This window comes from Ruditapes philippinarum, unplaced genomic scaffold (assembly GCF_026571515.1).
Source record: "Ruditapes philippinarum isolate M1 unplaced genomic scaffold, ASM2657151v2 ctg1465_1_1_1_1, whole genome shotgun sequence".
NCBI lineage: Eukaryota > Metazoa > Mollusca > Bivalvia > Venerida > Veneridae > Ruditapes > Ruditapes philippinarum.
The window spans coordinates 44,177-69,563 of NW_026852415.1; the positions used below are offsets into that span (position 1 = coordinate 44,177).

At 32.6% G+C, this 25,387-nt stretch overlaps 1 protein-coding gene across 1 annotated transcript in view; it reads left to right on the forward strand.

Moving 5' to 3' along the window:
- LOC132759686 (uncharacterized) overlaps positions 1-14,317 on the forward strand; it is a 32,120-nt gene extending 17,803 nt beyond the window's left edge. The window contains exons 4-11 of the mRNA XM_060751502.1: positions 1,128-1,261; positions 2,156-2,238; positions 3,380-3,529; positions 7,277-7,534; positions 8,042-8,221; positions 8,923-9,954; positions 13,354-14,106; positions 14,204-14,317. Coding sequence (XP_060607485.1) covers positions 1,128-1,261; positions 2,156-2,238; positions 3,380-3,529; positions 7,277-7,534; positions 8,042-8,221; positions 8,923-9,954; positions 13,354-13,547 — 2,031 coding nt within the window. The 3' untranslated portion in view covers positions 13,548-14,106; positions 14,204-14,317. The remainder of the gene's footprint in view (positions 1-1,127; positions 1,262-2,155; positions 2,239-3,379; positions 3,530-7,276; positions 7,535-8,041; positions 8,222-8,922; positions 9,955-13,353; positions 14,107-14,203) is intronic.
- The last annotated feature ends 11,070 nt before the right edge of the window (positions 14,318-25,387 follow it).

Genomic DNA, 25,387 nt, shown 5'->3' on the forward strand with positions numbered 1-25,387 from the left:
AAAATATGTTAAGATTTTTAAGAAAGGAAAACGATTCGAAATTCAATTAAAATTTTACACGTTATTGTGCGCTATACGACTTATTGGACGTATTTATTATCATTTCTTATAATGCGGGACTAACGCAGAGCTACTTTTTAAATATTTTGACAAGAATTTGATAACTTACGCGGAATGCATGTGTTAAGTATTTTCTTTGCGCATTTAGCAATAATTTACGTTTGAATTTTTTTATTCTTCAAAATATTCAGGAAAATAAGCATGAATCTGAACTCTGCTGCTACATGTATATTTCTTGTTTTCTCTACTTCTACTAATGGTAGTACTATACACTTTAGACGTTCACATTAGTCATTAAAATGCAAAGCATCAAGAATTATTTGTCTGGTGAACACATATGTGACTAGCCATTCTGTTAAACGGTTTTCTATGAAATAACGAGTGGAAGTAAAAAAGTTTCACAAAAATGTTGTATGGTAATTATCTATAGATAATGTTTTAGTACCTGATATTATAATAATGACATTTGAAGAACATTAAACATTAACACTTTAACGCACACTATATGTATCGCCTGTACAATACGAAAAGCCATATCCAGATTATGCTCATAAAGAATATTTATTTATTAGATTTTGTTGACAAAAGTAAAACAACAGAAAAATATCAGAGAAGAGTTAAAAGTACATACAGGTAAGAAAATAAATTATGTACACTTAATTTCTAAACATTTTTGGAATTAAGTTATGACATTTATCTTCTACTGAAACAGGTTAAAAAAGATATACCTTTGACATTAGATTTACATATCGACTAAATTGACACTCTGCACTTTTAGTATATATTCTAGTATTCTTTTCATATTCTATTGTTTTCTATTTCTTTATGACGTACTTATTTTTTATTTTCTTATGGCAATACCGACAGAGTTTAATTGAAACGTATTGTAAATTACAAAAGAAGAAAACTGTGGTAAAATGGCAAATAATCTTACTAAGTTATCAAATATAAAGAATTCTTAATTGACTTGGAAACTATCTTTGACCGAGGCCGATTACCTTATAGTAAATGCAATAAAACAATCAGTAAATGTACATTATTGAATGTCTTACAATATTTTGAATCAGAAAGACTTGGATCGATTGAAAGAACAGTGTCACAGACAAGACAAGTTACAGATCAAACGCACGAACTGCAACGACATATGTACGACAGGTTGCAAAGCATTGGACAAAGTTTATACGTACAAGAGGGAGGACAGGTAAGGAGAAAAATGATAGAATGATGACTAGAATGAAAATCTTTTACATTTTATATATACTTAATGTAAAAAAATGTATAAAGTTTTACAGTTTTTGCTTAGGTTGGGATGAACAAAATAAGCCTATTGTTTTACTTTGTATATAATTGTTGTTCCTTTGCTTAGGTTAATTGGACTGGTAAAGCAAGTTTTGTAATAAAATATGATACATATTTTAAAGATACTATTTAAATTTTCATAGTCTTTTTAAGATATACTCGAACCTCCATCTGGTATTGCAAGTTTTGTGAATACTTTTGTTATTTTCGTTCATGAAAGGTGTCTTAACTTTTCTTTTCAGTTATTGCTTTTGAATAACGGTAAGAATTATCACTGTTTCCACTCTTAAAATCATATAACATTTTTTCTGTCTTAAAGTGACTCATTAAATTATCTGCCTTTGATTAAAGTCTTACTCAAAATGGAGAGGACGGATACACATGTATGATAAAGCAAATGCTCATTGTTCCTTGTGTTTCTTACGTAAAACATGGCCAGTTACAAACAGAGATGAAGTTCATAAAACTTTCAGAATGTTTTGTACTCACACCAAAAGGTAGTGTTAAGTTGTTTTTGCCAGCGTTGTTTTTTCCACATGTGTCCATCTACTAATCCAATCGGCTTTAAGCGACAATACGATCTTTAGACTCGAAGTCCGAGGATAACAATCACAATAAAAATCAACTAATGCTTGGTAATATTAAGGGTGTAGTATGTTAACCATACTGTTATCTTAGAGCAGACTATAGCTAGTCTATACAGGTATGTCGTCTGGAATTATGCGTCTGTCGTTGATCAGCTACACTAAGTAAGATCGCTTGATCATATAACTATATTACTAGTCTTGTAAATAAGCTGTAGATATGTTTATCGGACTTTGTTATTATACTTGATATTAGTATATAGATACAACGATACAACATGGTGTCAAACATTTTGTGAATTAAATAATTATCATTAAACAACGTGTTTAAAGTGTATTACATATTTATAAATAATGATATGTCAAGAATAACATCGCCTAGAATGAACTGGGATTTTTCAAAACTGCCTGAAATATGGGACAGATTTAACAGGCATGTCGAATTATTTTCAACGGACCGTTAAAAAGAAAAGAAGAATGTGAAAACATTACGTATCTCCTAATATGGGTAGACGAGAAATGGAAAGACATCCAACAGGAATGTAACTTATCCACAGACAAAAAATGAAAAAAAAGCAATTCATTTTGTTAAATTCAAAGAACAAGTACAGCCCAATTAAATCCCGTATTTGTCATATATAACGATTCATAAATGAAACACAAAGATCGGACTCAATCGATAAATTAGTCACACGTTTAAGGCTCCGTGCTAAAGATTGCAGATACGGCGACAAAAAAGACAAATTAATTCTTGACCGCATGGTTTGCACAAACAATTAAAGAATTCGTGAGAAGGGAGAAAATCTTTCTCTAAACAAAATCGTTCAAATTGCTCAAAATTTCGAATACTGTCAGTAAATGGCGGCAGGGAGCACTCACAATCCCACGCCGTAATGTAGACGCAAAACGGAGAAGACGCCAAGAACCGCATACGCACCATTGGAGAGAACATATAGCTCTACCTAAAAGACAGCACTGTTTATCCCGCATTTGACAAAAACATGCTTAAAATGCAAAAAATGCTTATCATTTAAAACGTGCGTGACACTGAACAAAGTTATTTTCAAGATTAAAGTGATGTGGGACCAAGTTATAATCATTTTTAGGAGAGATCGCATTACTTCATTGATACGGTAAGCGCTTCATTTTCACCACACAAATCTCCAGACCGTGCTTTAGTTTCCCTCCAAATTGGCCCAGAAAAACTACGTTTAACCGTCAAAATTGATACTGGAAGCGTAAGAACATAATCGGGCGCAAAATTTATGCTAAGCTAGGACTGAAGTACCCACTTGAGCCCCTGGACAGTAAACTTACTTCATATTCACGGGGTCTCATTAAAGTCTATGGAAAGGTCACGTTGTAGTGTACCTACAGAGATTCCAACATCAATACACCTTTCTATTTAGTAGAAACTTCTGCCTATTCCCTTATAGGTTTAAAGTCAAGTCTCGACCTAGGAGTATTAAACCTTAGATACTCAGTAGTTAAATCTCCATTACACAATATCGTGCTCATGACCAAACAAATAGTCATGTCTGACTATGGGGATTTATTCAAAGGTATTGGTAAGCTACCTGGTAAATGTAAGTTGCATTAAAAACGATTTGCAAAGAACCAGAGGCACTGAAAAATAGGCTTAAGCAAGAACTTTCACGTATGGAAAGTGATTAATAATCGGCAAGGTAACACAACCCACATACTGGGTAAATTCTATCATGATTGTTGAAAAACCGAAAACTTGTGGCTAATTAGGAAATATGCATAGACTCGAAAGCGTTAAATGACGCAATCTTCAGGCCCTATTATCCCGTGCCTACCATAAATGTACCATAGGTGTGCCTTTAAGTCAATTTTTTGGACACATCATGGCTTACAGTCTGGCCCATTCAAAATTGTAGCTTTCACGAGGCTCGAAATCCCAAACACGTGTGCTAACTTGAAACGTTTCTAGGGATGGTAAATTATATCGCAAAATTCGCGCCACCTTAGTTGAGGTCATTTCCCCTCTGTGTAGCCTAATGCAAAAGGATTTTGACTTCACATGGGAAATTTCCCATATTCAAGCATTTATAGAGGTCAAAAATATCATTATGAATGCCCCAGTTCTTAGTTACTTCGGCTCTGACAAACAACTTGTCCTTGAATGCGATTCAAGTCAAAATGGGATTGCTTGTTGTCTTATGCAATAAGGCGGACCAATTGCATACACATAAAAAGGTTTCATTGATAAAGAAAAACTGTATGTGCAAATTGAGACAGACATGTTAGCCATTGTTTTGGCTGTAAGCGATTCCATCAATTTACATATGGAAGACCCATAATTGTTAAAAGTGGTCATAAACCGAGTCAATTATGAAAAAAACTTTCGGCGGTCCTGCAGACTTCAGAGAATGCTGCTGCAGTGACAAAAGTACAAAGTAACGGTAGAATGTTGGCGTAAGAATATACCAGTTAGCATTTTTTATCGCAAAGGTCTGTACCTGAAACAATGCCTACATTGATTGAAGGTCTCGATTTGAATGTACACTCAATTAAGAAACAGCTGTTTGTTACTGATAGACGTTTAAATATCAAAAGACAAGCCATTACAGGAGATAAATCAAAGCAGATTTTCAAACAAACAAGGTTGGCTTGAAATGAGACACAGTTCATCCCAAAAATAACCAATTCTGGAATCATCGGGACGAATTATCAGAGGAAGATTGGTCAAAAGGTCATAATAGAGCATAACCTTCGCATTAAAATGCTGACGCTGGTTTACACAGGTCACTTTAGCGTAACAAAAATTATTGAACGCGCGAAAGATAATATGTTTTGGCCAGGAATAGCAAAACAATTTAAAGATTATGTTTTGAAATGCTCAATTCGTCTAAGACACAGATATTCAAACAAAAATTAGCTTCTGCTTCTGCATTAATTTCCACGCCGACCCTTTGAAAAATATGGACTGATATTTTCCAGTTTGATGGGAAGCAATATCTTGTCACAATCCATTATTACAGTCCATCTTTTGAAATAGATTCATTACCTGATACAAGGTCAGGCACAGATATCCAAAAACTGAGAGTACAAGGTCACGTTATGGTATATGCGATGTTTTAATCAGCGCGATGGTCCTCAATTTTCCACGCAAGAATTTGAAGATTTCTCGAGCGAGTTGAAATTTTAGCATAAAACATCTTCTCCATATTTCCAAGATCAAATGGTATGGCTGAGAAAGCTGTTACAATTGCTCAAAGGTTACTTGATAAAGCAAAAGAAAATGGCCACAATCCGTATACAGCCTTGCTTGCATACCGAATTACCCCGCTGTGGTTTTTCAACAGCACAGCTACTTAAAGGTCGTAGAACTAAGTCAATTCTCCCAATCACACACAAAAGTTGTTTCAACCTAAAACTATTTCCTCTTCCTTCATCATGAAAAATAACGATAGGTCAAAGTTTACGCAATAGAAAATCGCGACAAAACCGCTAAGCCCCTATGTCCCTTTATATAAATGACTTAGTTAGAATTCGTTTAGGAAAAAATTGGCAACCAGCCAAAATCATCGATAAACATGTTAACAGGTCATTTTCTGTTGTCACACAAAACGGAACTGTATATCGAAGTAACAGGCAACATCTTTCTTAAAGCAGAAGAAAATTTCTTTGATCTGATGCAACTCAGTATTTTTTTCTGATTCTGATGTAAGTAATAAGCAGACACGTGTAAACGTTCAAGGTCAGGTTATCCGCAATACTGAAGGCACTTATATAACACAGTCATGGAGAGTGGTGAAAAGCAATCAGCGCAAAAACAAGTACTCATAAATAAACATCATAAACTGATCATTTTAATTTTTACACTACTTGTTGTACCTAAATGAAAATATAATATTTTGATATGTTCTATAAATCTAATAGACTGACAGGGTCTATTAAATATTATTTACACGCTTACTATGAAACGTTTCTTTTTTTTTTGATCAATGAAAACCTAACTATTAATAATTAAAATAACATATATCATGCTCTAGATTACCTTTCCATTTTTTGCAATCTTTATAAACACAATGTTAAATCAGTTTAAATCTACTAAGTCTTTATTAAAGTTTATTTTTAATGATGTAACAATTGTTTATTCTTGCAATTAAAAAATCTGTAATATTTTTGAAAATTTGTATATTGTATGAAATGTATTTTTGTACGAACTGGATAATAAAAAATAATATAATAATAAATCTAATAGATGTTATTCATTTCTAAACGTACGATGTTAATTTACTTAATGAAAAAATGTTTCTTGTTTTAGACCTTGTTACAATTATGAATTGATTTCTGATTATACTATAATATTATTTTTTGAATGCTTAAAGAAGGGAGGGGTTGTATGTTTACCATACTGTTATCTTAGAACTTACATACTATAGATAGTCTATATATGCAACCTGGCTGAAATTATCCGTCAGTCGTTGACCAGCTACTCATGTAGTAAGATCGCTTGATCATATAAATGAATTACTAGTCTTGTAGATAAACTGTAAATATGTATATCGGACTTTGTTATTATACTTGACATTATTCTAAATTAAAGTATATGTCACAAAGATACAACGATACAACAAAAGGTTGTTATAAAATTAAGTAACAATAGTCTACGAACGTGACGATAACATGCTATAGTAGTGCAAGAAAATAAATACTCAATAGCGAACAAAACATGAGTCTTTGATTTCCATAGCGTTTTGTATGCCAGTATTCTATATAAAGCATTACAGATGCGAACCTTCCAAACTGATGTCACCGAAAGATTTGAAACAGTAGAAAGAACAGTGACAGAGACAAGACAAAACATGGACGAACGATTTGACAGGATTGAACAGAGCTTACAAGAATTGCATGTGAGTATAACATTTAATAAATAAAAAAACACTTTTATATGTTACAATGCTAAAGGTCACATTTAACTGAACAATGTTTCACAGAAGTTGTGAACAAAAAGCTTTATTACTAGTTATAACAAATTTACAGTAACACTTAACGTACGTGTTGTAATTAATGAAACCTTAATTGGTTTTTCTTTTTTCAGCCCCAAACAGAGTTAATTGTAGGTAAGAACTTATGTCATCTTATTTGCTTATTATTGAAAGTGATTCATTATATACCTTACAATATCTACATTTCTCATTTTCTAAATTAAAGTATATGTTTAAAATCTATCAACCATGCGAAAAAATTTATTGAAAATATTTTTATAATTTTCGATATTCATGAAATGTTTTCAAAGCAACATGTGTCAATGTATAATTCTTAGTAATTAACAAACATAAACAAATGTTTGATGTTCACAGATCGTGTTGTGGAAACGCTATTGCAAAATGAACAATTAAGAGTCAGAATACAACCTAACGAAGAATTAATGAAATGTATAACAGTTCAAGAACATGACACAATTCCTATTTGGACACTTGGGCACAACAGAGTGCATAAATGTGAAAGGTGTAACTGCATGATGCGATGTAATTGCATTTGCCATTCTGAAAACCAGTGGTGTAACTATGACAAACGGAGAGATAAAGAAAGTAAAATGCATTCTAACATAAGGAGAAGTACGTATTATGGGAAAAGAATATTTAAACTTATACAAGTTCTCGCAGTGTCAATCTTATTTTTTTTGTAGGTAGTTTTGTATGAACCTGTACATATAATTGTACCTTTAACTATAGATAAAAAAAATTGTTGTTTAATCAAACCTGTTCAGAGTTTACACATTTATTATTTACAATGGTCGAAAATTGACAAAGGCAACATTAAGATACATATTTAGCAGTTTGCGTTATTTGATACTGTATTTAGATACGGTTACATATGAGCATCAAATTAATTTGATTTACACCTTACCTCAAAATGAATGATTAACGTCAGATCGTTTACAAAGAATTAACCGAGTAATGTTTTTTTTTTTAATTTCTTTGCATGTCTTTGATACTTAGTTCTTGATCTGGTGCTTATATACCTTGATTTTTTTTTACTACAACATTTTTTAGGTAGATGTTGATTGGTTGGCTTTATTTTTTTTTGTTGTTTTGTTTTTTTATTTTAAATTATTGTTTTAGATAAAGAGTCGTCCTATTTGCTCAACATCCAGGAAAATAAACAGGTACTCGGGGCTTCTGGGGGTGATCCTGATGAAAGTCCCAGTGATGATCCGTCCAGTGATGAAGATGACAATTATGGTCACAATAAGGGGAACTATGTGAAAAAGAAAAAAGACAAAAGGAAAACATGGATGATAGGTATGATGATTTTCACAATTAGTTCAACATGAAAATAGTTTTCCTCGGTTATGTAATAATCAAAATAATCCATTATAACTTGCATATTATTAAAACTTGACAAATATAATGAAATATGGTCAACCCCTTGAACAGTCAGTATATATAATGTAACCACACAAACATGTTATACACATAATGCTACAAAGCATATGGAGCAATAGCTACAGAGTGGCTGCAAGGAATCATGTAAAACAAAATAGAGTCTATACCACATAGTGTGAATTAACATTAATACAGTACATTTACATTAATATTAAATACTAAGTTCATCTTATGCCTCTTGATAAGAACGCAATACCTGTCTAAAATATACGCATATTATATGCTTATTTATACAGATTACTGAAGGTCGGTAGTTCTACTCGTATGCCAGTCCGAGTCTGAAATAGTGCACAAAGGGGGGCACCTTAGGCCCCCTGTACTAAAAAAAACCTTTACAGTATCATTGTGACAACAACAAAATAAACAAGCCATGAATTTCGGGACAGTGGAGTACTATTTTAAATAAAATAAAAAGAATAAATTTGTCCTTGCAATTTTATGCAATATTATTTTTAAAGAAATAAAGTCAAGTGAAATAGTTGATATGTTAGACTCTTTAGCTTCCGCTTTTTCACATCAATTTTGTGATATATGATAAATTGCTTATTACGCTACAGATGCAGATGCATGGCTCAAGTGTATCAAGGAAGGAGGCGATTTTGAACATCAGGCGGAAAGTTTATTGAGTGAAAGCAAGTTGCCAGAAAAATTTGCGCTGGACGCGATAAGATTAAAGTACGCACATTTTTCCTCAATTATTTCTAAAATTTGCGATAAAATATGTGTTTATATCAAGGAAAAGTCAGAAACGATTGCACATGTTTGGGCTGCTACAATTTATTCAAAGGATTCCTTGCCTAAAGATAATGACATTGTTTTCGTTGTCCTGACAACAGATATAACAGTTAAAATAAACGAAGAAAATTTTGTAATATATCAAAGACATTTCTTGCAAGTCGATGATACCGACCTGAACAAAGAAATAGAAATAATGGAATACAATAATCTGCCAACTTCTGAAGAAATTGATAAACTTGAGAAATGTTTGAAACAAAATGCAAAATCGTTGATGAATAACCATAGCAACCTTACTAGGGTGACAGCAAGTTGGTTCAGAACAGATCGTAATGATACTGAACACCTATCATTAAGAAAGGAATTGTGTATTGCACTCTTTGTCCACATTAAAGGATATATACCAGTGGGTGAGAAATACTTCCCAACCGAAATCGGAGGGTTTCCAGTGGTTGTCCGAGAGGGCATTTTTACACTTTGTAAGGGTCCAAATGAGTATCATGAGAATGTGAAAATGGGTTGTGCAATCGGTGCAGAAATGGTTGGTACTCTTGGAGCATTTATAGAATTTGAAAATGATAATGATTTATATGGGCTTACGTGTGCACATGTTGTATTTGGTCATGATAAACTTAAGGCTATACTTCAAAAGGGAATATGTGTATTTGACGATGGTATTGTTGTTTGTCAACCTGCCAATACAAATTATAAACCTCTTGGCAAAACAGTGGCGGCAGTTTATAAAAGTGGAGGAAATGGAATATCAGGAATGGAGTTTGCATTAATAAGAATTCACCAGAGTAGATGGCCTACTGAAGGCACATTCCCCGATGACTCTGATTATTTGTCAGCAGGTACTTTTGAAAACAATACTTTGGCATAGTAGTTCTTTTAATGTAAGCTGATTTAGCTTTTCTTTTCAAACTTTAATATTATGACAATCTGACCTTACTATTTGACACAAAATATGTAGTATTGATTTTCAGAGACATGGTATGTCTGATTTATGAGGTTTTGACCTATATGAAAAGTTGTAATCCACCTGGTATGTTACTGTTGACCAAGCAGGGTCAGTACATAAATAACACATAGGCTTGTAACAGTAAAATGTCATCCAAGTAAAATACTGTTATTTTTACGAGGGATGATATTTTTACTTTAACGCAGAACCCTTTGTGTTATTTATTTTATTACCCTGAACATAAGCTGTAATCATTTCAAATTTTCAACTAAATTTAACTGTACAAGATTGAACCAAGAGTAACAACTATCCTAACCTTTAACTTGAGAACTTATTTTTCTTTTATTTTCAAAGCAAATGTTGATATCTACCAGACATAAACATTCTATTAGCTGTGTTTCATACTTTCATTTAGAATCAAAACACAAACCCATTTATATGGCTATGATCTGTAAAATCCGATCCTGTCTAGAATATTAATCACATGGTTTTTGGCCATGTTCACTCACGGTGATATCCTAAAACTGTTTATTTCACGGATTAAACTTGTTAAATAATCCTTTCTTACTGTATGCCTAGTCATTCTATAGGCACATGGTTTCGGGCTAAAACCCTTATGATAGGATTGTCGACTTATTAAATGTAACGATTTTTAACGTAGATGTGTTTTTTTTCTAAAACCGGCATTTTTCCAATGTTAGTAACATTGGAGAAAATAACGAATTTAGAAAAGAGACATATACGTGTAAAAAAATCTTTAGATTCAATTATATTTGAGTTTTACAAAACTCTCATGAGGGTTTTTATCCTGAAACTAAGTTCACATGCAATAACTTCCGCTGAAAACAGATGTTTACTTATTGACTATTCAACTAAAAAATATTTAGCCAATTACTTCATGAGCATTTGTTGAAAAATGGCTGTTTTCATTGAACACCTCCTGTTACAAGTTCAAATTGCTATGAAACTATTAAAAAGGCTTCAATACTGTTCACAAATGTTGACTGCACTATAGCCTTTGTAACGGCATACTCAATCTTAAATATCCTGTTACCATGACAACAAAGGGACATCTCAAGTGCCAAAAATCTCTATTTTGCGTTGACTTTTCATCAAAACTGATTTAAAAGTGCTGCAACTTCTGAATGGCAGAGGCTTTTCAGCGTTGGTTGCACCTTTCCTATACGTTGATCTGAGGCCATTTTTAGCCTGTCACAAGTCCAAAATTTTCTTGGAGAAGAGGGGGTCTGCTGACCCCCTTGAAACCCCAAAGCAAAAGGGGACACATACACAGATCATTCTCTGCTGAAAACAGGTAGGCGACATACACCAATCTAGTAAATGTTCATTCTACTGATCAAAGGCGGTATGTCGAGTGAAAAGAGTGAAAAAGAAGAATACCACGGAACACTAGACTGTTTTAACTATGTATTTTTAATAATTTGTCCATTTTTCAATTACCACAACTCCACAATAAGCTACACAAAATCGTAAAATTTCCCCGCACCCACAACCTCGGGGTGTTCTTTGGGTCAAAATGAACCAGTGGTTTGATTATGTACGCATCATACATTTTACATTTACTGATTTTTTTATCAAATATATATAGAAATTATGAGAATGCTCCCGCTCCCTTCAACCCCCCCCCATACAGAAGTTGACACATCCCTCCTCTGGCACCTCCTTGATGTACTTTTTTGATAGTGACTGCGCCGTAAAGTGATCACCTTTTAAACAACCTTTCTCAAACGAAAAACAGTGTTTGGGGCTTACATAGAACTTTTTTTCACTATTTGAGGCCTCAAAAGAGAGAGTAAAAAGCCGTCAAAACACGCCTATATGATGTAAAAGGTTAACAAAAAATGATGAGAAATCAATTTCAACAATTTGAACAATATTGGTAGATATCAACCAGACAATACCATATGCAAAATATTTATAATTTAGGCCTTGTATTTCTAAAAAAGAAAGCTTTTTTTTTAATTTTCTTCTTATAATTCCTTTTGGTTACCTTGGCAACCAGATTGCTCATGTAAACTAAATCTTTGATTAATTTCTAAAGTTCTTAACCTAAGGAACAACCCTGGCAAGGTTTTTGAAATTGGACGAGTGGTTTTTAAGGAGAAAATGTTTAAGTTTACATAATTTATACACACATACACGAACACACACGTGGGCGGACGCACGCACAGGCGCGAACACAAACGCGCATAGACATGTGCGGTGCTATTAAAAGTAATATTACTTATCTTATACAGTGCTTTAGAAGGTATCGGTGCTTTAAACAAACTGAAATGTGATAGGAAAAATCAATACCAAAGAAACCGAAGAAGTCTGTATTTATGAATTCAAAATGCAATTTTGAAATTTTATTTCTATTTGTCCGAAGACAATATATAAATGAGAAAATGTAAAATGTACGATGTGTACATAATCAAATAGAGCGAAATAAGAATCCCCAAAGAAAGCCCAACACGGCAAAATTGAAAATGTTGCAGGCTCGGTTTGATTGAGCCTGTTCATGGACGGTACTGTCAAGTTCAAACTACCGTCCACGCCCCCAAGCACCGGCTTAAGCAGAATTCAACATCTAATATGAAATGGTAAAATTAAAAATTTGGAAACATCCGCAGATGTGTTCATATGGCGGTTATCATGGAACTTTCAATGTGACACGTTAATGCCATTCCATGAAAAGCGGCACATGGTCCTCAACCACTGCTTCATTTTAGCCCACTGAGCATGCCGAGTTGGTGGGTGCGGGGAAAGATCGCGATTTTATGTTGCTTACGTGATTATGAAAAAAATAGCAAATTCCTTTAAAAAATCACAGTTAAATTCGTGATAAACCACTTTGCACTTTTTACATTCCACCTTTGATCAGTAGAATGAACAATAACTGGATTGGTGTATGTCGCCTACTTGTTTTCAACAGAGAATGACCTGAACATGTGCAAAGTAGGTACCGTTTTAGTGGATTTTGCAAAGAGGGTACCGATATGCACCATGACTATAATTGTTTTTTATCGTCTCTTATGTTAGATTAAGATGGAATAAGAGAAATTGATATTCTTAACTGATAAAAACCTATAAGTTATTGCTGTTGTTGTTGTATTATATCAGTGATACAAAAGATTAACATTTTTCAAACAAGACAGTAAACTTATTTTTTTTATGTTTGTATCAAGAATACAATAGATTTAATAATGATATTGAAGTTTAAGAGAATTTTTGAAATGTTGTCAATTATACATTTATAACCTTAGCCATGCGATCAATACTCTCATTGCAGGATTTGGACCAGACACGCCTTTTGAATTTGCTTCCGGAAATACTTTGAACACAAGACGTCTCCCTTTTCCCTTAGTGTATAAATACGGTTGTGAAAGCAAACTCACACAAGGAGTGTGTCGAGTAAATGGTTCATCGGTTCGAACATTGAAATTTCAAGACAACATTCTTGATACTGAATTAGTTTTTGCATGATCAGATCGAAATAATGAATATAGAATCGCAGTTTGCTTTAAAGGGGGATTCAGGTGCACTTGTTTTTATAAAAGATGAAAACAAAGAGCTTTTCTGCGTTTGGAATGTTTGAAGGAAAGTTCAAAGGTACTAATATTTATGTATGTACGCCAATCTACGATGTCCTTAACGAAATAAAACGGATTTGTAACAAGCAATGCAGATTTAAAAGATTCTACCATCTGATTCACAAATAAAGGATCCGAGGCTGCACGATCAGTTGCATGACACAGTAATGTCACTTTCCGGAAGTGTGTCGCAACTGCATGGAAGATTAGAATCTCTTGATCAAGGTTTTGCAAAACATAAACTAGAAATATCAAATGAACTTGGTGAATATTTAAAAGGACTCTGGAAATAAGTGATCAGCAAAATATTCAAAGAGAAGAACTTAAGAATCAAAATGACGAATTGAAAAAGCAAGGTGACGAGCACATAAAACAGAGTCAGGAAATAAAGGAACGTCAAGAAAGACAAGAAAAGCAAAGCGAAGAACTTAAAGAGGAATTAAGAAGGCAAGGTGTGATGAGCATGTAAAAACAGAGCCAGGAAATAAAGAACGTCAGAAAGGCAAGAAAAGCAAAGCGAAGAACTTAAAGAGGAACTACGGAGGCAAGGTGATGAGCATGTAAAACAGAGGCCAGGAAATTAAGCAACGTCAAGAAAGGCAAGAAAAGCAAGGCAAAGAGCTTAAAGAGGAACTAAGGAGGCAAGGTGATGAGCATGTAAAACAGAGCAGGAAGGAATAAAGGAACGTCATGAAAGGCAAGAAGCGAAAAGTGAAGAACTTAAAGAGGAACTAAGAAGGCAAGGTGATGAGCATGTAAAACAGAGCCAGGAAATAAAAGAAGGACAAGAAAGACAAGGCAACGAACTAAAAGATGAATTAAAGCAAATGACACAAATATTGATGCTATTAACTCAACAAAAATCGTAATTCATTGTATGCACTTTTAATAAATAGTTTCAATACAGATTTTCGAAAAGTAAAAAATTGAAATGGATAATATACGTATAAGTTGTTCAAAATATGATATGTAAATAGAATGTATTAAAAGAGAAAAACGTCAAGTTACAACAAAATAGTTATGAAAGGCACATCATGATGACTACAATCGTTAAGAATTTAGCTTTATAGACTTATACGTTATGCAATATGTTAATTATTTATTATTACAAGTATTTTATGAAAAACATGTTATATCTTTTTAAGAAGATAATCGACGTTAAAAAGGAGCTCCACTGAGGTCCAGAAGCCTAACATGAAATAAAATTTGAAATTCTTGCACAGATCAACAGTTTCACTGAAAATGGAAAAAAAATATGCAAGACATATAATTGAGAAATATGCTCAAAATGAATGAAAAATCCATTTTGAGCGGTTTTTGTCTTGTTCTTCATTTTTGGGTCATGATGCGCTATAAAGGTATTATTTAGGAAAAACTGAGTAAGCAAATGATATCAAATCATGCACATAAGTTATTGGTCAAAACATTAATGAAAAGGAACGGTAATCTCGTAAAAATATTTAAAGGTCCTTCTCGTCAATAGAAAACCATCAGTGGAGTTCCTTTTATTCAGTAAATGTCATTACCTTGTAGATTCGGAATATTGTCAAAGTCATTAATGAAATGAATGATTTATTAATGGTAATTTGCTTAACGATCTCAATCTTTAAGGTGAAATATACTAAAAATTATTTAAATATATATTATATATACATGTATATTGTTTAGCTTTTAACTGAATCATAATTTAACCCTTATTGACCGCCTGATGATAAATCTAGGTTACACGTGAGGGAGCTCGCTGGTACATGTATCCAGAGGTTGCATGAAGGTGCAAAACGGCCGAGTGATTTACAATCCTCAATTTTGATATATACTATATAAGTGTGACCTTATTTTTGGATTTAATACTTTACTCTCAATCATGTCTTACTAATTTATGCCAAAATATTTTAAAAACCATCCAGGATTGGCAGAATTGTTGACCGTATACAACCATCAATGCACTTTAATAAAAAAATCTCAGCCTGACTTTTGAGTACAAGTAAGACCTTGACATTTGAGTTAGGGACCTAATTTTTTTGTGCACAACACATTGTCATTGTGCCAAACACATTTATGCAAAATAGTTTTAAATCCGTCTAGGTATGACAGACTTGTTGATCCAACATAAAGATCAGTCTACTTGTATAAAAAATCAAAGCATGATTTTTGATCAGTATGTGTGACATTGGTCTTTTTTGCGCTCTTTACATTGTCATTATGTCCAACACATTTATGCATATCTCTTTACTCCATCCACCAATGACAGAATGGTTGATCAGACACGATTATTCAAATTCCTTTGAAGTCAGAGTATGACTTTAACCTTTTCGCTTAAAGTCTAGATGTTGAACAGCACACATCGCCCAAATGTGCTACACATTTATACAAAATTATTTTAAAATGAATCCATAAATAAAGAAGTTATGGACTGCACACAGTTCAGACGAAAGGACAGCGAGACAGGCGGAAAGACGAATGCTACAAAATTGATATGCCCTCATTTTTGGAGACATATATAAAAAGATGTGACCTACGTACGTTTGTCACAAAATACGTTTACTTTTTAAAGGGAGGATGCATAGGAAAACCGAGTTTGAGAAACTTAAAATGGACATTGCCCTTAGCCAGGAGATGACCTCTATTCATTTTGTGGATATTATGTCAAAAGTCAAGGTCATAGTTATACTGTGTAAAATATCTTTCCAGTCAGTAACTTTAGAAGAAATGAACATTTGTTATGTATAAAAAGGTCATTTCCCCCGTTTGTACGCAGATTTTACATTATGTCAAATACCAAGGTCTCAGCATGATATGAAATCTCTATCTTATCAATTATGAGAGGTTCTTCAGTCATAGGTTTATGATTTGCGTGTTTGTTATAAACGCAGATTTTAAGACAAGAATAAAGATCAATAAGGCTAAGGCAACGTTCACAGGACGCAGCCCCCGACACACCCAAGCAGGGCACCCAGAAGGCACTAAACCAAAACCGGGAGTTGATATAAGGGCGGCGAAAGGAGATGGTCAAGTAATATGTGAAATAAAAAAGAACTAAAACGGGCCCGGATGGGAACCAAAGGGAAATGTGCTGTAAGGGTGAAAAGGGGAGGGGGGTAAAAAATGGAAGGGTGTGTGAGAAAATACCTAGCGTAAATTACAATCCAACAAGGCAGACATCACAAAACATATAAACATTCAAAAACAAGTAACAACACAGACATGAAAAACACGTGAAGGAACGCAGAGGGGTACCGCCTTGGAACGGTCTGTGATAGTTAAACCACTGCATGGGGAGTTTAAACCAGTTTTAGGCGCACCCAAACCTCACTCTTAGTATGTTCCTGAATGACTTGAAAGTGTAAATAAAATAAATTCCCGCCAAGTGAAATTCTAACAATATTTATTGTTACATTAGACAAAATAAATAAAACACATACAAAATTATGTAAATATGTAGAAAAAGGTATAGCCTAATGACCATTACCAAAGTACTCGATGGCTTAAAGGAAGGCAGAGCAACAAGAAAATCACCTACAAGGGCCCAACGAAGCAAGACAGAAGACGAACATTAAGACAATTCAGTCCCAAAAGGCTTTAAGAACTGTTTATCATAGAGTCTCCCACTTAGTCCGTCAGATGTAATCAAAAGAGGAAAGCGTAGCGTCCAACTGTAAAAGGGTTGAACACCAAGCATGCGGTATGCCTTAAAATAATTTGGTCATAACCTATTTTAATAAACCGTTTGATAATTTTAGTGAAGACGGCAGAAAAATTACTATGACCCATGATCTTACGAAGTTTGTATACCACATCTCCATAGAAATAAGGCTTGCTAATACCTTGTCGTAAAAGGGTTTTCAAATTACAATTAAATTTTAAAACTAAATCTGAATTACGATGGTAAAACTTAGTAAAATATTTACGCAATTTATGATAGCGATAACCTTGTTTAAGAAGTTTGTTAGTAATAATAAATTGCGTTCATTAAAATCATCAACACGACGCCCTAGCAAATCTAATTAATTGAGAAATATACACCCCATATGATGTAGAATGAGGTACATCTCTATCTAAATGTGAATAGTTAAAAATATTAACATCAAAACCATCTCTCTATCGTAGATTTTAGTTACGATAGTATTGTTAAGACAGAAATATTTAAATCTTAAAAAGATGTAATAACATTTGAAGAGTTAGTTTTTTTCAATTTAAGTTCACTGAGATATATTTTAGAAGCCAACTGATAGAAATAAGGGTTATTCATGTTAAGGATATCATCTAGGTAGCGGGAAGTGTTGTTAAATGCATGTATAATTTCCTGATGTGAAGTAGGGGAAAGACTTAACATAAAATTTCTCTCTCATGGAGAAAAAGAAATAAATCGGGCTATCAGATGTCCCATTTAGTACCCCTTTGGAAATCCTATTTCTTTTTTGAAATAGATTCCCAAACCTGACATAAATGTTAAAAAAGGGGTTTAAAAACCTTCGTCACAGGCCCCACATTGAAATTTTGTTTAAATCCACGGTAAAGAAAGTCTTTTTTAAATTTGGGGCAAGCAAAAAAACTTTCCCTTTTCTCCTGAAAATTTTTTGGGTTTTTAAAGGGGAAAAATAAATCTTTTATAAATTTTAAATTGGCAATATTTTGGGTTTGGGAAACCCGGAAAGTTTTTACAGACGAAGCTTGGGAAAATTTCAAAATTTTAAAACTTATCTAAAATTTTTCAGTTAAATTTTTTAACAGACCAAAAAAGATTTTTGTCCGTTTTTTTTCAAAACTTTTTTCCAACAGTAACTAATGACATGTGCCTTGATGGCAGTAAGGCAAGAAGTCAATAAAATAGAAAGATTACTGGAAGTACAAGATGTAGAATTAACAATGAAGCGAGCTTTATACGGGTGTTTATGTAATTTTTGGAATCCAGTACATGATAGGAAGTTTAAACTCTTTCTCATCAACACGTACTTTAAAGTTAGAAATACTAGAAATATGACTGTTCACAATATCTCTTTCAGAAAGAACGGTTTTAGAATAAGCATTAGTACATTTTAACACAGTTTATAAATCGGCAGCAGTCCACCTTAACATCATTCCTAGATAACTAACAACCAATAACCGATTTTTCCGCTGTGATTGACCTATAATCTTACGTAAATACTGAATTGGCAGCGAGAAACAAATGCACTAAAGAATATGTGTTCAAGATCAATTGCCACAGAAAAAACTGCACCGCCCATGGATCGAACCAGCGATGTTTATGAAATTTGTGAGACTTATATAAATTTATCTACAATACTTATGAATAAAACAACCTTGCGGAATACTCGTAAGTATATAAATATGTCCCTGTGAAGGCAAATAAAGTGAGAACATATATGTCCTATGAAAATCAGTATGTGGTTTTAAAATGTATATTTTATTGTTTGTTACTAGATGGTTTAGCAACAAACAAGTGATTCCATCAAAAAAGCAATAAGTGACCTTAATCCTAATGCATTACCTCCGCTTTGAAGAGTATTCAAATAGGATAGAACTACTGTTAACTACATTGAAAATGAGGGCCGTGGGTTTAATCCCCAGAAGAGTCAACTTTTTTTTTCTTTCTTTTTTTTCTTTTAACATTATTTATGTATCTCTCATGTCCCATTCTGAAAGAAAAAAGTGTTTAATTTTGATTTTATAATTTATATAGGTATTTATTGGCTAAATTATGCTAAATCTAGTAATAATTATGGTACCGGATATTTTCAAGGTGTAATAAAATCAAAACTAGACGGTAAAGGTATTTCATATTTTACAAGATCAACCAATATACTTCTTTAAAAATTTAGGGAAACTTTGAAAACAGACACTCATTTTGGTAAATTTTAAGGATTTTTTAAATTAGGCTCCCCAAGTAGGAAGATGGTCACATTTGATAACAAAGACACAGATATTCGTGACATGGACAGTCTATCAAAAACGAAAAACAAAATATACGCCGATAAGAAACGTCGAGCTAAGCCAAATAATTTGAAACTGGGAGATCGTGTGTTATTAAAACGGGAACAACGGAATAAGTTTGAAACAGCGTTTGACACGTGGTGAAAATGGGTGGGGTAGGGTAACATTTTTATACAGATTTCATAAATTTTAAGTAGAAACCATAATTCTGAATATGTGGATTGTTAGCTGAATGGTACTATTTGTTTCTTACCAAAAATTAATGGGAAAATATTTTTCATTAGAATGTTATTGCAGATAATTTAAAGGTTCCTCATTTCTAAAAAGAGCCCTCATAACATCCTAGCTTGAGTCCAGAAAAGTGGCCATAACTTGATTTCCGTACGGTAAACTTTGTTTAAATTTTGCATACAGGTGTACTTTAAGGTATGTATCTGACCTATGATGTCAATTTTTTAGTTCCTTATGGTGCCCACCAGGGTGGTAATACCTTAAGATATCTTGTGAGCTTGTTTCTTTGTTTAGGTTTTTTATATCACACTAACACAGTATATGTAGTATGCCAATTTCCAGCTTTAACGGTGGAGGAAGACCTCAGGTGCCCTACTGTGCATTAGTTCAGGCATGAACGGGCCCATGAGTAGAATCACCGACGTTCCGAAAGTCAGCTGGATAGCTTCCTCACATGAAGGAATCAAAGTCACTGTCAGGATTAAAACCAACAACGGTGAGGGGCAAAGTGGTTTAAAGTCAATCTTGTGAGCTAAAAACAACAAAAACATAAGAATGATTATTTAAATATTTAATTTTCTATCATTTATTTAGAGAATGAATATACATATGTATTGAATTGTCATTAATATATAATATATACAATGAAGTTTAAATCTAAGAGCACATTTCATGTTTCATACATCATTTTCTGTATATAATATTGAATAAAAATGTCTATTCAACAACAAAATAAGACAACAATAAAAAATGCTCTTAAGAAAAGGAAACAAAATTAACGAAACTTTTTGTTTCAATTGCATAAAAATTAACAGGAAAAAAAAATATCAAAACCCTCTACACAATATAATACTTTAATTAAACATTACCAGAATTCAATTTCTCTTGTCATGTATTTATATAGGCATTATACCATTAATTTCAATGTAGATAATTGGCTTAAATATAAAATACTTAAAACAATAACACTCTTTTCTTTGAAATCAATAAAAAATTATCTTAATTATGTTAAAAAATCAAATACAGTGCATTTTGCCTTATGAAAAAGTTGAATGGAAATTCAGTTTAAAAAGACTAGATTTTACATAAAATAGAGAAACTTTACATAAAAACACCAATATGCAGATATTTCAGAAAGTGAACAGTTGTTGTTGTTTCTTTTTTATTAAAAAACACTGTACATTAAAAAAACAAACATTCTAGCAAATTGGGGAAGAAATTAAGCAACAATTTTTTAGAAAAAATGCAAGTAGCCTCCCCTGAATTAAAATTGCCATATTAACAGAAAAGTATCCTATAGAGTAAACCCCTCCTATATCAATTATGTGTGTTTATACTGTAAAAAGTGTTGTAAAATGTTCAAAATCTGCAGGACAAGAAACAAATATATATAATATATAACCATGTTTGAAATACATATATAAATGGCCCATGTGCAACAGTAATAATATTTCAAACAATTTTCATTATTGCATCTTTACTATAAACTTTAACATTGTTACACATATATGCACATATTACTGGCTTAACCTGCTATACATTAAGAATAGCCTTATGCTGAAATAAGGGAACTTTTGTAATCATAACATAGCTTTAATGTATACGGTAGTCTATATGATTTAGCCAGATTAGGCAGGCCCTAGCTGTATTAATGGCATTACTAACTCACTGTCAATAATTATAGTAATGTAATTATATAATAAAATGTGTCACCTTAGTGCAATTACAGGTTTAGTCCTTCTAAATTTAATAGCAGTTAACCAGCTATTGAGCCAAGGTGACAATTTATTATCTTTCTTAAATGGTGGCATTAACTGGATATAAAATATACTATTTCTTCTACACTGCACTGGACATTAACCTTCATACCTGCTGAATTTATTAAATATATTTGCCAAGATTTGATTTAAAACGACTCAAAGTAGAAGGGATTTCAATATCTAGTGTAGTTGTATACACATAGGGAAGCAACTCTAGTTACTGTACACTAGAAATCTATTGTCAGTACATAAAACTTGATCAGACTACTGCTTTAGCTGAATGTATATGGCAGCCTGACCTGGTCCTATACTAGCTGGCAAAAGACTAAGGCAGGTTTAAGGGTTATTCAAATGAAATTATTACAATTTCTAACCTATCTAAAATACAAACAAAACCATTTTGAAAGTGTTATCTACACTTTTCAACTATTATAAAATTTTTGTACAAAAATATACCTCTTTGAACATGTATATTACAAAATTTCATACTAATAACAGATGTTTTACAACCCAATAGTAACAACATAATGCATTTAAATGGTCCCACCTTTAATGATATGAATTGTCAACAAAAAAAACCTTTTGATATGTATGTATCACTTCAACAACATTTCACAAAATAAAATGATTTTAAATGATTAAAATGAAAAATGAGTTTACAAAAAGGAAACTGAGCCAGAAAAATTTTAAGTGACTGTCACCAGGGTTATAAAACAATTTAATGAGCACAAACTCAGATCTCAGGTATTTGATTGGTCAGAAACCAACACAGAATGTATATTGGCCAATGAAAATCCTGAGATTCAAGACAGAACTCAGATAAAAGTTTTATAACCTTGAGGGCCAGACTTCAAGGTCAAACTTCATAACATGTACTTTCAATTCTGAGCTGAAACAAATAATTTTATAAATCAGAGTATTTCTTGTCAAAGTCTTTTTTATACTAACAAGAGGATTATTATCTTGGTCTCTGGGTAAATGAATTGTCAATTTGCCTCTGAAAATAATCACTTTTACTAGAGACACAATGATTTCAAAACATTTAATAATATGTAAAGTAATTGAAAACTAACTTGTGAAAATGGGCAACAGAATGGATATTTCTCAATTAACAAACAATTTATACAAAATGTTCTGACTAATCTAGAGCATTGGTTACTAGGAAAGAGATTTTTTTATAATTTATGCAAGGACCAGCCCATGTATGAAAAACACTGAAAATTTTAGCTAAAAGTTCCCGAAGACCACAATACACTTGCTCATTTTAAAAATGGAACATATCTACTGCATGGGCTATAACTGATTTACAATTTTACACAAATAACAATTTTCTAATATGTATATAATAATATCATGTCTATACTTTTTTCAGTTTCTTCACATATTAAAATTATAAACAACATTTGCGTAGAACTAAACATGTAAAGCACTAATAGACTGATAGATGTATCACCCTAATACTTGCATAATAATTACAGTTTGTCGTCAAGGAAACCAAAAAGCTAAAAACATTCACAACTCAACATTTACACTGGCCATAGCTTTTTTTTGTCGAAAATAAGATAAAACCTTTTCTGCTGGATCCAAAAATTATAATTTATAATCAGGAACATAAAAACTAAAAAACTAAAAAAGATTTACTTTCAATAAAAAATAAGCCTTGATTTATTCCTAAATACTTGATATACAGTAAATGAAACAATTAATTTCCATGGTAACCGATAATATGAAAATGTACTAAAAATGATATATTATGTATCCAACAATTAACAAGTTTTTATGAATTGAAACTGAGATCTGTAATAGTCAATGAAAAAGATGAATGGATTCAATTACAATTTTAATTTAAGTGACAGCTTATATTGTTATATGTACACCATCCCTAAAATATGTACATCTCTTCTATGATATTGTTTTACATCAAACCTATTTAAAATGCATTTAAAAGTAAAACATCAGTGCATGTATCTAGTGTGATACTTAAGAAATGACATAAAAAATGATGGCAATAAAAGATGACAATTATTGTTCACACATTCAAAATCCATTGAAACATTTTAAGGAACTGCTGTCAAACAATGTTTGGGGAAGCAATGCAAAGCATTAGCAAATACCTGTCTGGAAAACACAACAATACTGTAATTTTTTTATTCCAAACTCAGCAAATGTTTTTTTGTTTGTTTTTTTCCCCATCTAATGTGGGGTGCAAACAGCTTCACAGTGTACTACCCATCACAATAGAGTAATCACTGTGTTGCGTTTATTTTTGATACATTTACCACTAATAAGTGCAACACGATTAAGTTGTAACTGTAAAAATTTGTACCCCTACTTAAGATGGGGAAAAAACCTGCATTTGCCGAGTTCTGGAATAACTCTATAATGGAAGCATATTTCTGATTACATTTTTGATCTAGACATGTACATTTTAAACAAATGAGTCAGGCATTAGCCAATGCTTTTGCTTTAAGTTTGTTAAACATAAATTCATTGCATGGCATGAAAGCAAATGGGATTAAAATACATTTTTTTACGAGGAGAAAAATAAAACTGCATTGAATGAATATGACACTACTTTTTTGTCATGTCGTCTGCTTCATTTTGAACACTTTAAAGAGGAGTGATGGCATGAAATTCAAAAAACTTCGATAGGCACTACTTTTATGGACGTATTCCTACACATCTAATGAAAATTATGATAAAAAAATTAAAACCTGAGTTACTTAAAAATACAAAATGTGGAACGAGCAATAAATGTTTCAGTATCAATCAACCAACATTACTTTGTTTTTGTACACAAATTTTACACATTCAAATCACGTATAAAACGAGACTTTTTCTACCAATAAGTTACTGCTCAAAGACAAAAAAATATTTTATACATATTACATCTATGATCTTAAATAAGGGCTATGAGAAACATTAATATCAAATTTCAGAGAAATTTTTTATCTTTCTAGACCAATTATAGACGACCAATGGTCACCTTAGTGCAATAACTGGTTAACTCCTATTAAATATAGAAAGACTTAATCTGTTATTGCACTATTTAATGTGATGAAATACATCTAGAAATCAGACTCAAAAAGAGTGTGTAAGAACTATTATAACACAAACAAGAGGGCCATGATGGCCCTTAGGTCGCTCACCTGTATATAGCCCCCCCCCCCCCCACACCCATTAGAAGATGTTTCATGCTAAACATCTAAGCTCTAGCTCATTGGGCTTTTTACAAGAATATTTTTTTAAGTTTTTACTATACACATAAAGTTAAAAACAATGACACCCCTGGGGCGGGGCCAGTTTTGACCCCAGGGCTTTTATTTGAACAAACTTTGTAGACACTTACTAGAAGATGTTTCATGCTTAAAGATCTAAACACTAGCTATTTGGGTTTTTTCAAAGAAGATTTTAAGTTTTTGCTATACACATATAAGGAAAATCAATGACCCCCGGGACGGGGCCAATTTTGACCCCAGGGCTTTTATTTGAACAAACTTTGTTGACACTCACTAGAAGATGTTTCATGCTTAATATCTAAACTCTAGCTATTTGGGTTTTTTCAAAGAAGATTTTAAGTTTTTGCTATACACATATAAGGAAAATCAATGACCCCCGGGGCAGGGCCAATTTTGACCCCAGGGCTTTTATTTGAACAAACTTGGTAGACACCTATTAGAACATGATTGATGCTAAATATCTTAGCTCTAGCTCTTTTTTAGTTTTTTAAAAGAAGATTTTTTAAGTTTTTACTATATGCATATAGGGAAAATCAATGACCCCCTGGGGCGGGGCTAATTTTGACCCCAGG